This window comes from Tachypleus tridentatus, chromosome 11 (genome assembly GCF_004210375.1).
Source record: "Tachypleus tridentatus isolate NWPU-2018 chromosome 11, ASM421037v1, whole genome shotgun sequence".
NCBI lineage: Eukaryota > Metazoa > Arthropoda > Merostomata > Xiphosura > Limulidae > Tachypleus > Tachypleus tridentatus.
The window spans coordinates 94,261,509-94,277,506 of record NC_134835.1 but is presented as its reverse complement, the minus strand read 5'-3'; the positions used below and the strand labels follow the sequence as shown (position 1 = coordinate 94,277,506).

At 31.6% G+C, this 15,998-nt stretch overlaps 1 protein-coding gene across 19 annotated transcripts in view; it reads left to right on the top strand.

Annotated features, from left to right (window-relative positions):
• Positions 1-4,312: 4,312 nt before the first annotated feature.
• Positions 4,313-15,998, top strand: part of LOC143232802 (protein GVQW3-like) — a 30,016-nt gene continuing 18,330 nt past the window's right edge. For 3 of the 19 annotated variants that reach the window (XM_076468691.1, XM_076468690.1, XM_076468692.1), the window contains exons 1-5: positions 4,325-4,465; positions 4,922-4,967; positions 8,768-8,996; positions 10,250-10,328; positions 11,366-11,488. In XM_076468691.1, coding sequence (XP_076324806.1) covers positions 8,796-8,996; positions 10,250-10,328; positions 11,366-11,415 — 330 coding nt within the window. In that variant the 5' untranslated portion in view covers positions 4,325-4,465; positions 4,922-4,967; positions 8,768-8,795 and the 3' untranslated portion in view covers positions 11,416-11,488. Of the gene's footprint in view, positions 4,466-4,921; positions 4,968-5,960; positions 5,990-8,767; positions 8,997-10,249; positions 10,329-10,390; positions 10,589-11,365; positions 11,489-14,786; positions 15,247-15,998 lie in introns of those variants that run through there. The other 16 variants (XM_076468686.1, XM_076468684.1, XR_013017746.1 and 13 more) reach the window with 15 other exon arrangements.

Below are 15,998 nucleotides of genomic sequence, written 5' to 3'. Positions count from 1 at the left end.
TAGCCCTTGAAAGATAAAATTTTACAAAAACTAGTTATCTAAGCTTGTGAAACACATTTGTGCATTTCTACTTGGGCTACTCTTTTAACAACGAATAGTGGAATTAACACTCACATTATAACGCCCCTACGGCTGAAAGGGCGAGCATGTTTGGAGGTGCGGGTACTCGAACCCGCGACCCCCAGATTACGAGTCGAGTGCCTTAACCACCTGGTAATGCCAAACCTTTATTGTAGAAAGTAGCAGGACTAAGTTAGTATAAGCACTGTATGTGGTTGGAGATGAAAAGTTAAGTTATACTTTTTGTCCCCAAAGTAATTAGAAAGAGTGTTAGAGGAAATTTAAATAAGATCAGCCCCACACTTACAAGCTGACTTTTCTCCAACGAAGATGTCTAATGTCCTCGTATAAATGCAAACTTTCGAAGTTATTTCACTGAAGTTAAACGGTTTGTAATGTTCGAAATCTGTAAACTTTCTTGGTAAAATATCTGTAGTTTTCCAATTAATAAGCGTTTATCACTGTTGTTGCTTCCGAGGTTTATAGTATACCGAATGTAGTAAGCCAACGATATTATTAAAATATCTTCTCGTGTATTGTGATTTACAGATTTCAAGACGAGGTTTTAGAATGTTCAGTTAGCAACATTCCTGGCAATCCCCATTGTTTATTCTTACGCTAAAGAATGTCCTACAGATTTAGAGAACAGGCGGAACTTTTGCAGTACACATAATGTAGATTAAACTGAAACAAACACAAGTAGTAAAATAAATACATTATGTGAAATCCATTACACCTACATCCTTAGAAAATTTAAAATTGGCATATAATTTTTAACTAAGATATTATATACACACTTATACCACTACATTAAACATAGTACATTAGCAAAGTCCTCTGAAGCTGGTACATCTTGTGGTCTCCATTTTCTCATGAGCATACCATTTTTGAAAAAGCAACCATATGAAACTTTCTCCGATGCATCTTTTTGGGAGTACATATTTAAACAGCTAAGAGATCTGTGAATCCTTTTCTTACTTGGTGATCAGTTCACTTTTAGCAAATAAAACTACACCAACTGAACCAAGTCCCCCACATAAGTCATTGTCATTCATCAAGGAATTGCCAGAAGGAAAACTATTCACAAGATCCCCATCGGATCCAAATATATATATGAAGCAAATCTATAATGTCATTCTCTGACTATCATGTCTATCACTTGTTTTGGGCTTAATTTCTTAGCCTGACCACGAGTCATAGCACATGAGGATTCTAACATATTTGGATTCTACTTAACACGGCATCATTTTAGATGAAACAGTAACTCATTCTTACCTCTTTTTTTCTTTGTGGACCAAGCGTGTTAAGGCGTGCGACTCGTAATCTGAGGGTCGCGGGTTCGCATTTCCGTCGCGCCAAACATGCTCACCCTTTCAGCCGTGGGGCGTTATAATGAAACGGTCAATCCCACTATTCGTTGGTAAAAAAATAACATAAAAATTAGGGACGACTAGCACAGATAGCCATCGAGTAGCTTTGTGCGAAATTCGTAAAACAAACAAACAAGCAGTATTGTGAAGCTGACAAGTTCACGATAGCATATACAAGTAGTCCAAAATTTTAATACTCGCTTAAAGGTTTGAATTTTATCATTGACAACAAATACTGTCAGTTGTTTTCCTCGAAGTGATAGGCTCACTTAGTTCATTTTCGAGAAAATGTCTGCCAAATACCCAAGTCGAAATAGCCATAGTTTGTCTGTCAGTCGTTCTTTCAAGTAAAAATGGTGTTCCATGAAAAAAAGCGGCTAGTTCAGTTCGCAACTCAAACAATCGCACAAGTGCTTTTCTTCGAGAAAACCATCGTACTTCGTTATGCACCAGTAATGCTTTATGCGAACTTCCCATTTCTTCGCACAGAACATTAAAAATTCGTGTTCTCAAGAGTCGAGATTTAATAGAATTAATAATTTTTACTGCTTCGTCAAGGACATTCTCAAGTGAAACTGGCATTGTTTTTTTACCGCTAGTGCGTGGCGGTGAAGAATACAACGACTCGAACGAATAGTACAGTTTGGTAGCTTGTTTTTTTTGTTTGTTTTTGAATTTCGCACAAAGCTACTCGAGGGCTATCTGTGCTAGCCGTCCCTAACTTAGCAGTGTAAGACTAGAGGGAAGGCAGCTAGTCATCACCACCAACTTTTGGGCTACACTTTTACTAACGAATAGTGGGATTGACCGTCACATTAATACGCCCCCACGGCTGAAAGGACGAGCATGTTTGGCGCGACGGGGATGCGAACCCGCGACCCTCAGATTACGAGTCGCACGCCTTAACATGCTTGGCCATGCCAGGCCCAGTTTGGTGGCACTGCCTTGATTAGTGCTTAGGCGCCAGCAGTTTTACCCACCATTGCTTTTGCACCATCAGTGCAAACTTTAACGCAGTTGTTCCAGGATAAACCATAAGATTAAAATAGTTATTCATTGTACTGAATATTTCAGCACCAGTTATGTTTGTTGGCAAGAATTTACATAGAACAATATCTTCTTCGATGGTTAGTTGGTGCTGATACTGGACGAATACAAGCAAAACAACAAGCCACGTTTGTTGATGTAAGGTAAAAGTAAGATTCTGCAGACAAAAATGTTACATGAATGTAAAATGTATTTATTTCTAGAGTAGGAAAAAATCCAAATTTATCGACTATACATATTAAAATTCATTTAAACCCCAAATAAATTCAATGAAAGTTTGATTCAGTAGTCATGTTTGCAGCTAATTCTTTAATTCAACGAGCTACTGTATTGTTGGAAAGTGGCACTGCTGTGATTTATTTTACTGACTTTTCATCCAACATGCATTCAGCAATGTCAACTCTACAAGGTTTTATTAGTCTCTCAGCTGTTGTGTGCGCTTTTCCAGCCAATGCATTAAGATAACTTACCCTGTAAGATGCTTTAGTGGCTTTTTTCATTTCTAGCTTGAAAAACTGTAACAACTAATTTTTAACTTTTAAAGAGCTGATCACGTCCACATTTAAAATATTCAGTTCCTTTTTCTTTAGGCCCGGTATGACCAGGTGGATTAAGGTGTTCGACTCGTAATCTGAGAGTCGCGGTTTCGATTCCTCATCGCACCAAATGCTTGCCTTTCAGCCGTGGGAGCATTATAATGTGATTGTCAATCCCACTATTCATTGGTAAAATAGTAGCCCAAGAGTTGGCGGTGGGTGGTGATGACTAGCTGCCTTCTCTCTAGTCTTACACTGCTAAATTAGGGACAGTTAGCGCAGATAGCCCTCGTGTAGCTTTGCGCGAAGTTCAAAAACAAAACAAACCTTTTTCTTGAAACTCTGAATGATTGGTCTCAAAATGACGCCGCAACTTAACTGGCACCATAATACTATTTGACAATTTTCTGTTGCATAAGACACAATAAAGTAAATTATTAACATCTATAAAAGCGAGGGGGAGATAGCTTTCGTCATATTTTCGTTTTTTTAGTTGCAGCTTCGCCCAGTTTCTTTGGAGTAGAATCCTCCCTTCCATGAGTCAGAGTACTTTCTGATATGTCAGTTTCATTTTTTTCACCATCTTTGGACGTAGACGGTGCAGATGTGTGTTGAGAAAGTGCGTCTTCTAATTCTCTTTTTTAAGCCAACGATCCATCCTTAAATATAAGAAAACTATTTCATAAATTTGTTTGTTGTTGAGTTTCCCGCAAAGCTACACGAGGGCTATTTGCGATAGCTGTCCCTAATTTAACAGTGTAAGACTAAAGGGAAAGCAGCTAGACATCACCACCCATCTCCAACTCTTGGGCTACTTTCCAACGAATAGTGACATTCACCGTCATATTATAAAGCCCCCACGGCTGAAAGGGCGAGTATGTTTGGTGCGACGGGGATTCAAACACGCGACCCTCAGATTACGAATCGAACGTTTTAACCCACCTGGCTTTGCCGGCTATTTCATGAATAAATTTTCTTTTATTTTAGAATAAAATATAATTAAATTACAAAATAATAAAGGTTTTATTAAACGCTGGTTTGGAAGATTTTTCATCTCTAAGTACTGTCCACTCTACCTTCGAAAAGTATGTCCAATGCACTTTCTGTCCACTTTCGAATTTTACCATCAGTTGGAAATTCCCGAGGAAGCCAGAGTAGTGAAACGCAAAACAAATAAAATATTTATTTTATTTTTGACGCAAAATCATGCAAATTTGCTGTGTATAACCGCAATTCAAAGTGCATTACAAACGTTTAAAACTCAAACAATTAATGATACTATTTTAAGCGAATGAAACTTCCCAACACGAGAGGGAATAGTGAAGATAATTTAAAATATTTTTAAATTAAACTAATTGCGAGGACAAGAAATGGTATAATTTCCTTCTTGCGTTTAATTTTAGTGAAAAGTTAATGGGCAGCTGTTTGCGTTATAATCAACATTAATGTAGTGTCTGTATCACATTATTATAATCTATGTAGCATAAGTATAGACTATATATAAATTATATATAATATAGCACAGGTGTTAATATTATATATATAACCTACAGTCTATTCAAACTCACAAAATGTTATTTAAAATTATTATGTTTAACTTGTTTACACTATTAGCATCCTATACATAAGTTTTATATTACGTTTTAATAGTACACATCTCCCATTTATTATATATATATATATATATATATATCTTTCCCATTAACATTAAATAATTTACACCAACTATGTGGACAGAATAAATGGGAGATGTGTACTATTTTATATATATATATAGAGAGAGAGAGAGAGGGAAAGGTTTTTTATGAATTGAGTATAGTTAATTTAAAAATTAAAGTTCTAGGAAAATGCAACCTTTAAACACCCAGTGCACTCTTGTGACAGCATTAAACTTTTGATTATTTTCAGTTGTATTTAGGGTGTTGACATACTACAGAATAGCTTGGATTGATTGGTAAGTTGAACAAATATTTGGCAAGTAACCGTTGTCTATAGTTAGTGCAAGATAACATATTAGTAGAATCATAATTTAGATCAAATGTTTAATATAGATGTGACTAAAGCAAAGGATCTTGGCATAATAGTAATAAGCCATTGAAGCAGCGTACTGTTTCTTCTGGTGAGGCTAATAGAAATTCAGGATGTATATACAAATATTTATTGTAATTATCTCTTTCTAGAAGTTGCAAGTTAGATGTCACTTGGAATAATGTGTGTAATATTGGTCTTCTTATCTAAGAATTGGAATTGACTTACTAGAAAGGATTCGGTGGATGGCTATGAGAGTGTTCTAAAAAATGAAAGGATTACCTTATTCAGATAGGTTGAGATAAATTATTTTTTCTTGAGAAAAGAAGAGTAAGAGATAATCTATTTGAAAATTATAAGATTATCTACAGAAAAGACAGGATAATAGCCTGAAAATAAAAAGATGAGAAGACCCTAGTTTTCAAGTTTAAAAAAAAAATGCATGGTAGACTCCAGAAGATGACAGTTTTATTTTTCTAATAAGGTGACTGAGTTATGGATTTGAGTTGCTGTTAACTTTAAAAGAATGTTAGTGTTTTACAAGGGTTTAATAAGGTAACTGATGATTTTTTAATAACAAAACAAAAGGGTGAACTTCAATTTTTACTTTTCCAAAGGTAGATGTACAAGGACAGACCTGATTGATCAAATGGTGCTTTATTACCTGAAGTTTATGTTGTAGTAATCAACAACCTGGTATTTCATGCTGTTATTTTTTAGGTTAAAAAGAAAGTATCAAAATTTGTGAATTTTGAACCAAGGTTAAATGAGGTAATTATATCTTCAATAAGATATATAGTAAAAGGAACATATCATTTAAAGTAATTGAGGCTGTAACTTGTCAATAGTTTAAGAAAGTGGCTGATAAATGTTTGGGGCATAAGGGATGAATTAATGATTAGTTTTCTGTTTATTGAAGGATGTTTGGAGTTGGGACATTCATCATTGGTAAATATCTTCTTGGTGTCCCATTATTTATTTACAACATTTAGTTTCTGTAACAGGAATGCATTTGGCATCTAAAGGAACATTGTATGGTGAAAGATCAAAAACATTAGTCTTAATAGCTGTATATTTTGGTTTAATTTTAAGCTGTAATCTAAGGTATTTTCAGTTTCATTGATATAAATAATGGGCTATATTTTCATTCTACAAAATTTAACACTCAGCCAAAATTTGTCTTGCATGTAAATTGGCTTGTAGTATTACCTCAACTGTAATACAAACTGTATTTGTTAAGTTTTAAACTAGAGGAATGTTACTGAATGTTCTTAAACATATTGTAAACTTGAATATAGGAAACAATGTGTAAGAGGTTGAAACTTCATGAATATTTACATTTTAAAAGTAACAAGCATATCAAAATTTACATACATTCTCCTCCTAATCATACTATTCTCACCATTAAGTACAAAAAAGGTTATACATCAATATTACAATCATAAACATCTCCATCAGATCCCCTCTGTTATTTTTTCAAGAGAAAATATTTCTGAAATTTTAATCTGTTGTGATATGACAACCTTTCCATCCAAGGAATAATTCTAGTAGCCTTAGTCTCGACCCTTTTCAACAGTTCAATGTCTTTTCTAAGGTAAAAAGCCTGAGACTAAATGCAATATTCCAAATGTGACATCACCCTATTTATCCTATTTCTAGCAACAGCACACTGCTTGGATGGCTTAAGAGACTGATCAATCACAGCACCAAGATCATCTTTTTCATCACACTTTTAAAGTTAATCCAACCAAAAAAATTATAGTCATCATTCAAATTATGATATTCCACATGCATTAAGTTCTGTTTATTATAATTAAAAGCCATCTACAATTTACTTGCCCAGCTCGCTAAATAATAAATATCTTTTTGTAAAGCAAGAGCATATGCCCCTCAGTGTTAGCAACACTGAAAATCTTAATATCATCATCAGATTTGTATAATTATTCATATTGTGTATGAATGAGTGACTAATAAATAAAATACCAGAGGTAGTAAAATGGCACTTGTTAATTATTTATTTATATGTGATGTAGAAGATGCTTTAATGTATTGGAAAATATTATTTTTTATTGTATCACCACAGTATATTAAGAATATAATTGGTTTTATAATGAATTTCTTTTATGATGATATAAAATATATTATAGGATAACAGGAACTGTATCAAAGAAGATTGTCAAACTTTGTTTACTATAACAGTTTAAAAAAGTATATTATTTTTGTAGGAAGATTGTGAATAACATTTTATTTATGCTTGTTCGGCTTCCAGAGATCTTGTTAGGAAGGAAGGAATTTTAAGAAATTTTACACATACAGTTATTTTTATTTAAATATATATATGTATAGAAAGAGAGAGCAATAAACACTGTTTGCCAGTGATATATTTGGCTAGGCTGTCTTCAGTAAAACTTGTGAATGTAATTGAAGTCTAAAAAGTTTATTACAGTTGTACAAGTAGCCTGTTAGTTTTTACTATTATCTAATTTTGTATCTATATACAATCAGTTTTAGGGTATATATGAAGCACTCAAGTAAGGTATAATAAAATGTTTTGGGGAATTGGTCGTTGAAATGTTGTTCAGGTATTTTGTCAGATTACCTGTTAGAATGATAAATTTTACTCCTACACATAAACTGCAACTCTGTTTTCATATGATTCATTGGAAGTTTGAAATTAACACAAAATTGTATCTTGTTGGACATCATTCATTGTATCATTTTATCTTATACTGACAAATAAAGGGCAAGAAAAATGTCAGGCTTAAAAGGAAATTGCATCAAATTGATTAATGACACTTTTTATTATTGTAGTAAAGAATATCTGTCATCTTACTTTTTTTCATGTACACTACCAGACTGCTTACTTAAGTTTTACATAATCTTATATTTTGTGTATTGTAGATTGTACAGTATTTATATTTGATTTTAAAAGCCAAGATCATTGATAGTATTAATGATGATTTCCATGATATTTACACAACAGTACTGTTAAAGCTAATATAATACTATTTTTGCTTTCCTAAGATTCTTAAAAAAATTTTTATTTGATTAAAAAACTAGAAATTTTTTTTTGTGAAACATAAAATCTCATCACATTAAACAAGTTGTATTTTAAATTGCTACTTTATTTATTAAAGTTAAATAGATATTTCCTGCATCATGACTACTTTATTGCATATTGTTCATTGTTTCTAGATTTTTCTGCATAACAGTAAAGGATAAAATGTAATTTGTTTCCTATCAAGGACTGTAGAATTAAAAGAAATATTGCTTTTGGATGTGAACATAATTTTTGTATCTTTTATTTTTTTAATTCCTCAAAAAAAAAAATTTGTAATATTAGGAATTAAAATTTTTAAACAGGATGGCATATTCATTGTTTTAGTCTATTAACAATAAAGAAAATAACAATTTAGCTAAATATTGCATGACTGTTAGTTATATCATCTTTAGTTTGTTTCTTGATAATATTGGAGCTTAGAAGTGGACAAAATCCAATTATTATGACTTTTTGGGTGTTAAGCTTATTGAGTTTGTGGTTATAACACTGGAAAACTTTTCAAAACTGATCAAAGTATTATTTGTTGGTTTTGTACGAATTTAATGATACATACAGACTGAAATGTAAAATTCTTCTGGTCATGAAAATTTATTGTCAATTACATTCTAGAATATCTTAATTCCAAAATATTTGTATGCTACTTTTTATTTTTTGACCTTTTTAAGGATCTGCAACTTACAATAAAGAAAAGATATGTGGAAAGGAAAACTTTATCTTTCCCATCTCTACATCATTCAAATTTTTTGTTTGAGGCACCAGAAAATCAAGATAAATGTAGTTATATTTTTAGGAGAAAAATATGTAAATTTCAACCACTGCTCTGAATATTATGATTTGGAAAGAATGGAACATGGAGTTTCTGATTGGTGTGGACATCTCAAGAAATATATTTTGGTATGTATATATTTTTAAGATTTTTGCTTCAAGAATCTTTATTGTTAATGAACAGTTTAGTTGCAAGTTTTTCTTTTTTTTGATTATTAAAAAAAAATTACTCTTGGGAAAGCATTTTCTTTTAGAAATGTTTAAAACTAACACTGAAGTATAGAAGCTTGCATTAACCATAACTTGCAGATATTCTTCTGCTTCATTTCAAAGATAAAGACTTGCTAGTTTTCTTTGTTGTTGATCTGCCTAAACCTCCCTCTATAGTTGTATAATGTGTAAAAACTTCTATGCAACAATATTTTAAAATATTTAACATCCTCTAACCAGAATATTCAAGTTCATATCTATTCAGTGACACATATTTCTTGTGACTGAATAGCCAATATTCATTCCTGCTTCCTTGTCTCTTCACATTTTTACTACTTGCAGTTCTAAAGTGAACCAAATATTGTGTCCTGTGGTGAATTTGCACAGTTTAATATTATTGGATATACTAACACATCATTATGACTTCTGTATTGTTAGCCAGACACAGCTGAAAGAACAATATAATAAAAATAATAAATATGTATCATGTTATAATATTCAAGCTATTTAGTCTAAATACTTATGTTTTCATGATGGTAAGTTGTAGTCAGCCTAGAATGAAAAAGGCATGATATATATTTATTTCTTAATTTTTATGGTGGTTACAAGATTGGTTAAATCAACTTAACCTGTGCAGATTCATTAGTGAAAGTAACAGATAATATAAATAAAGTTTGTTTAAGAGATTTAACTGTTTTGACATTATAGGGATTCCACACATGAAATTTGAAACTTTTCTAATGTATAAAAAATGGTTTTAATCTTAACGTGTAAATTACTCTACATATTGCCTATCCAACATGTTTTAAAGAAAATAAAAACATTTCTTAACAAACCTTAAGACATAATAATAACAAAATCTGATATCATATCTACCAAAGAATTGTATTGTTTACTGATAATCTGCCAAACTTTATAAACATATGAGTACTAATATAAAAGTTATAGCATGAGAACTATAACAAACGCAAAATGGTCACAAGGTTGGTCTCGGGGACCAAGTTTGTGCTGAGTTAATTCCAACCCCTGGATGGGGCTGGCCTATAATGATGGCTAATCATGTTCTATTTCATCCTTGGTAGAGGAATTGTATTCTGGTTGAAGTGTGTACCTGTAGTGAGGTTCCCCACTTGCATACCACTCTTATCTTGGTATGTCCCTGTTTTATATAGATGCTTCCTGTATGGATAATACCTGCACTGGCCCCTCCACCTTCTCAATTTTGGATTCTAGCTATAGTGTCAGTGGATGGTATGTATGCTATGGAATTAACATTTTATTTACTGTTACCTGCTTTTTCTCCTCTTTTAAAGCTGGTGTTAGTGACTGGGATATTGTAACTCCGAAAAAAGTAATGAGGTGCAGAAATACAATACCAGAATAGAGAATGCATTGATGTGGGTGGAGTGATTTCCAAATTAGATATTGCTAAAGGCATTTAACTGGGGTCTTAAATCACTGAAGCATGCAATATGAATGCTTAGATAGACAAGGCCAATGTTGAAGCAGAAGTAAGTATTATCCATTATGCATTTTCAGTTTACAATAATATAAACTTGGGTAACTAAGAGATGACATTTTCTTGAAACATACATATTCCACATTTCTTTTGCAGGTTAGAAATGGGTTAAATTACTCATTTAATTTAAGCTTTCAAATGATCTCCAGTTGTATAGATACTGAAATTACTCTACTTTTTCTCATTTTTGTAATTACTGTAAGATGATAAAGATTGTTTTGATGATAAGACTGGAAAGAGTTTTTCGTAACAAACCAGTCTGTCCAGTGTTATATAAAAGTCAAACTAGGATTTTATTATTTGGTATAAAAGTCGATCAGAATAATAAAAAAAAATCAAGTTAATATTTAAAAAATAAATGTTGACAAGGTTTAAATAACCATAAAAATGGATTGTTTCTATGGTAGATTTGAAAACTAATAGATTGCAACTGACTGTTGATTTAAAAAAAAGAAAAAAGTATTGTTTCATTGGTTGTATTTATTTGAGAAAAATATTTCTGCTATTCTGATAAAGAGCAGTTTCTATGTAAAATTAGTGGAATAGCTTTATATTATAAAAACTACTAATCCAAGCTTAGATTTGGTTGTTGGTTTTTAAACTGTTAAATTAATCATTGTAGATATTTTATACCTTTTTAGTTATATTTGAGTCATCTTAATGCTTTTAATATTAATATGGATTATATTTTTCACTGTGGAGTGCTTCTAAGATATTATTCTTCACAAAGATTTTTTTTTATATTTGTTATATACAACTACCCTTAAAGGAAAATGCAGAGAGAAAAGGCTTGGACATATTAAGAATGGAAGTACTTGAAACAAGCTGTAAAAAAAGAATTTAAGAACAGCATATTTTTCTTAGTATGCAGCATAAACATAATGTTATTAAGGTGAGTCCTTATAATTGGTGGATCATCTGTGTTAGCTATCAACTTTTACTCTACATTTTATTGGGTGTTTTCATTATGTTTTCAGCTAGCTGTTAATTTGTTTAATGGATTTGCAGACTATGTTGTTATGTAGTTTCATTCCACATTTGAATAGACTGAAAGAGCAAAGTTACCAACTTTCATTGAACACTTTCTTAAATGTGCAGAGCTGACTGATTCATTTCAAACCTTTACGTCTGTAGTTGTATAAACTATACTAATTATATGCAGTTCAAGTCCCTTTTTTTTTTCATAATTACTTGTATTTCCTAAAAATAGGGGGAAGTGAATTGCATTGGGTTGAGTTAGAGGTTATTAAAAAAAAAAGTACCGAGGTTGAGTCATTTTGAGTTAGTGGGTATATAGGGAAAAGTCTTGTAATGAAGCTATAGACCACCACGTCAGAATGTGGAAGTTAATGAGAACTTGTATGATGATATGTGAATGCTACCTGAAAAAGAATTTGTTGTTATGGTAGATTTTAATTTCAGGGTTATTGATTGGGCAAATTTAGAGTCTGACAGTGAGGGGAATAGGTATTTGGAAATTGTTCAGGATACTTTTATACACCAACTGGTGATAGAACCTATAAGATACAATATTAGAATCCAGTGAGCATTTAAGTACAAGTATGATTAGGTTTTTAATTTTACAACATTTTCAACTGAAGAAGAATAGTGTATTGATTCTAATTTTGATGGAATAAAACATGATCTGGCTTTTGTAGATTAGACTAAAGAGCTGTTAGGGGTTCTTGAACAGATGTAGAACTTGTTTAGGGAAAAATGGATGTACATACAAAACATACATATTCCCCACAGAAACGCAAAAAGGGGAACAATAGAGCAGAATAAGCCAAGATGGTTAAGTAAAGATTTGAGAGATTATATTAGGGATAAACATGGTAAATTCAAGAAATTTAAACATACTAAGGAATTGAAGGACTATAGAAAATTAAGAGAGTTTGTCAAAAACGAAGTTAAAAAGACAAACTGTATATCAAAGAGGGTTGGCTGAGAGGGTTAAATCAAACAATAAGGAATTCTTTAGGTATATGATGGGTAAACAAACTGTCAGGATAGGGATTGGACCTTAATAATGATAGTAGGAAGCTGATCTTGGAAGATTGAGATAATACAGTTGTTAAATTGTATGTTCTCTTCAGTTTTATGAAGAAAGATAAAAGTATTATGCCTGAATCAGAGCACTTAATGTATGGGGAAAATACTGATTTAAGATATCATTGAAATTGTAAGAGAAAAGTTTGGAAACCTCAAAATTAGTAAATCCCTTGGACCAGACAACTTTTATTTTAGAATTTTTAAAGGAAATTTAAAAATTTGTTAACTGCTACCTAATATTTTTTATAGTCCATTGAGGAAGGGTATTAGAAGACTGGACACTGGCTGATGTTAGTCCAATATTTAAAGGAAGTGATAGACATTGCTCAAGCAATTATAGGCCAGTTAGTCTAACATTAATGGTTGTAAAGGTTTTGGAGAGTGTGATTAAAGATGCATTGAAGAGTCACTTAAAATCAACACAGTTTCACTAAGGGAAAGTCTTATTTAACAAATCTGGCATTATTTGAGGATATTACTGCAAAAGTTGATGGAGGAAACACTGTAGATTTGGTTTACTTTAGTTTTCAGAAAACATTTGATAAGGTGCTTCAGGAAAGACTTGTTACAAAATTAAATATGTGGGCATAGGAGAAATGCTATCAAATTTGGTAGAAAATTGGCTGTAGAATAGAAAGCAGAGCATAGTAATAAATGGAGCTAGATCTGAGTGGATCACAGCTGCAAGTGGTGTACCTGAGGACTCTGTACTCGGTCCTCTGCTGTTTGTGATTAATATAAATGACATTGACATTGAAGTTTACAGATGGCATTAAGATTTTTGGGGTGACTAACTGAAGCAAAATGTGATTTAAAAAAATCACTTAAGTCATCTAAACAGTGTATTGTAGCTAGCAATAGGCTAATAGAATGTTGAATGATGTCTGTAGAAATATTGAATGCAAGACAAGTGGTATTATTGTTTCACTCTATGAATCACTTGTAATGCTTCATTTAAAAAATAGTTTTTGGCTTCCCTCCTTAAGAAGGATGTTGAATTATTGGAGAAGGTTCAGAGAAGAGCTACTAGGCTGATACTTGGGATGGTGAGATTGTCTTAAATGTATTTCCTCTGAGAGGATAAAGATTAGAGGGGATGTAATTGAAGTGTTTAAGATTTTTATGGGTATTGATGATATTAATCCATTTAACATTTTTGTGTTTAATGGTGAAAACACTAGGACAATGGGTCATAAATTCAAATTCTGGCAGTGTAGGAGTCATCTACAGCTTGGACAGTATTACTTTTTAAACTGTGGCTGGCTTTTGAAATGAGCTGCCTTCAAGGGTGGTTAAGTCAGAAAATTTAACTGAATTGAATAAAAGATTGGATAAATACATGAGTAGTGAGGGGTTATTATAGTTGGGAGCCAGTAGGGACATCCTTCATGGGCTAAAAAGCTCCTCTTTGTCCCTTTAAAATTTTATAAATTAATACTATGCCCTTTTTATTGTTTCTTATCTATTTTGTAATTTTTAAAATGTATCTATGCCTATGTGACACTGATCTACATTGAATAATTTTTTTCAGAACTTGCTCATGAACATTTGTGTTTAACTAGTTTTTTTATCAGAGATCAGTAGTTGTAATTCTGTAGCTTTATTGTTCTACTAATAAATGTGGCTATTTCAGCATTTCATAGAAGAGTATAAGTAAGAATTCATCTTTAATGGATCAATAACTTCACTGTTTTAACTAGTGTTTAAGTCTTTCTAAGAACAGTTTTTTTTGTTAAGAATGGAGATTGTATTGATCTTACCAACAAACATGTACTAATGTTGAGGGGCTAATAACTTTGTTTTAACTAGTGCTTAACTGTTTCTAAGGTAATGGTATAGTTGGTCTCTTGTATTCTGGAAGATTGATGAAATTGTTCTAAAAAAAAATTTACTTCTTTGGTGAAAATATTCAGTTTTTCATTTAAATAAGGCTTATCCCAGTAATTTACTGTACATCATGTAATTATGTTATCTACTACATTTGTTCACTTTACTTTATTAGTTTTTGAGAGATTGTTTATAATAACAATAACAGTAAATTTTGTATAGTGTATAAACTAGCTGCTCATCAGTACAACAGCATTAGTACTTTTTGAAAATTTCATGAATCGTTAACATGAACACAAGTTTATTTGTAGAGGCAGTTATGGGTGGAATTGTGAAGAAATTGTTATCTCAAATAAAAGACCATCATATTAACAGTAAAAGAAAATCTAAACATTCGCTTCATTTTTCTAAGTTAAAAATTTTGCAGTACTGTCAAGTTTCGGTGTGTGGTGTTTCTAAAATAGTATTTTAGAATGCAAAAATAGCAGTGTAACAGTATTGATAAAATTATACCATTTAGTTCACTTATTTGACTTTTACAAATGTGTTACTCATTTGTTACAAGTTACCATGGTAAGTCGCATTCTGATTAAAATGAATTTCTGCTAATACTGTTCTGATAAACATAACAGAATTGATGTTGTTTCTTGTGTTTTGATTCCATTGATGTTTCTGACTAGTTATTGCAAACAAATTGATATTGTACCTCATACTTAAAAAAAAAAAAAAAAAAAAAGGATGTATATAAACTTCTCAGTTTTACATATGAAATGTACTTAGTTTGTTATATGGAAGATTGTGAATTGCTTCATTCCAATGAGAAAGACTATAAACATAAAATGCTCTGCATTAATCAGTCTCTGTTGAATAACTATGCAACATATGATTGAGGTGTCTCACTGTTTGTGTAGTAAATTATTATTTTGTTATTTATCTACTTTTTATATTTTTCACTGTCACATTTTATAGAAGCTGCTCTTAGTGGTTGTTTTAGTTAATTGGTTCCAGGAACTTAGAGTTTACTGGCAAATTTAGATTGTGTGACTCATGTCATAGTCTTCCATTTGTTGTGAATGACTACTTCCATTTTACCAAAGTTTCCAAATCTCTTGTCTAATGCAGTATACATCTGAGTATTTGTTTTACATGTATGCTTATCTTTCGTCTTGAACTATAGCAAAGTGAAAATTCAAGATTGTAAACTTCAGATCTTTTCTTGTACAAAATAACCCTAAATACAAAGCTTTGCTGCATGTTAAGATAAATATAAACACACACACACTAATAAACATTAGTAACATAAATATCACCAAATCTATTTTCTACACCATTATGCATGCATTATGTATGTGATGATGTGATGGTCAAGCTGATAGCCAGTCATGATAGATATACCATAGTTGGCCTGATGATGCATACTCCAGGCCATTTTGTTTTTAAAAGAAAAAGTATAATAAAAAATCTTGAAATATTAAAGTCAATATCAATAGATAGTACTTATCGCATTCTCTTTATATAAAAAT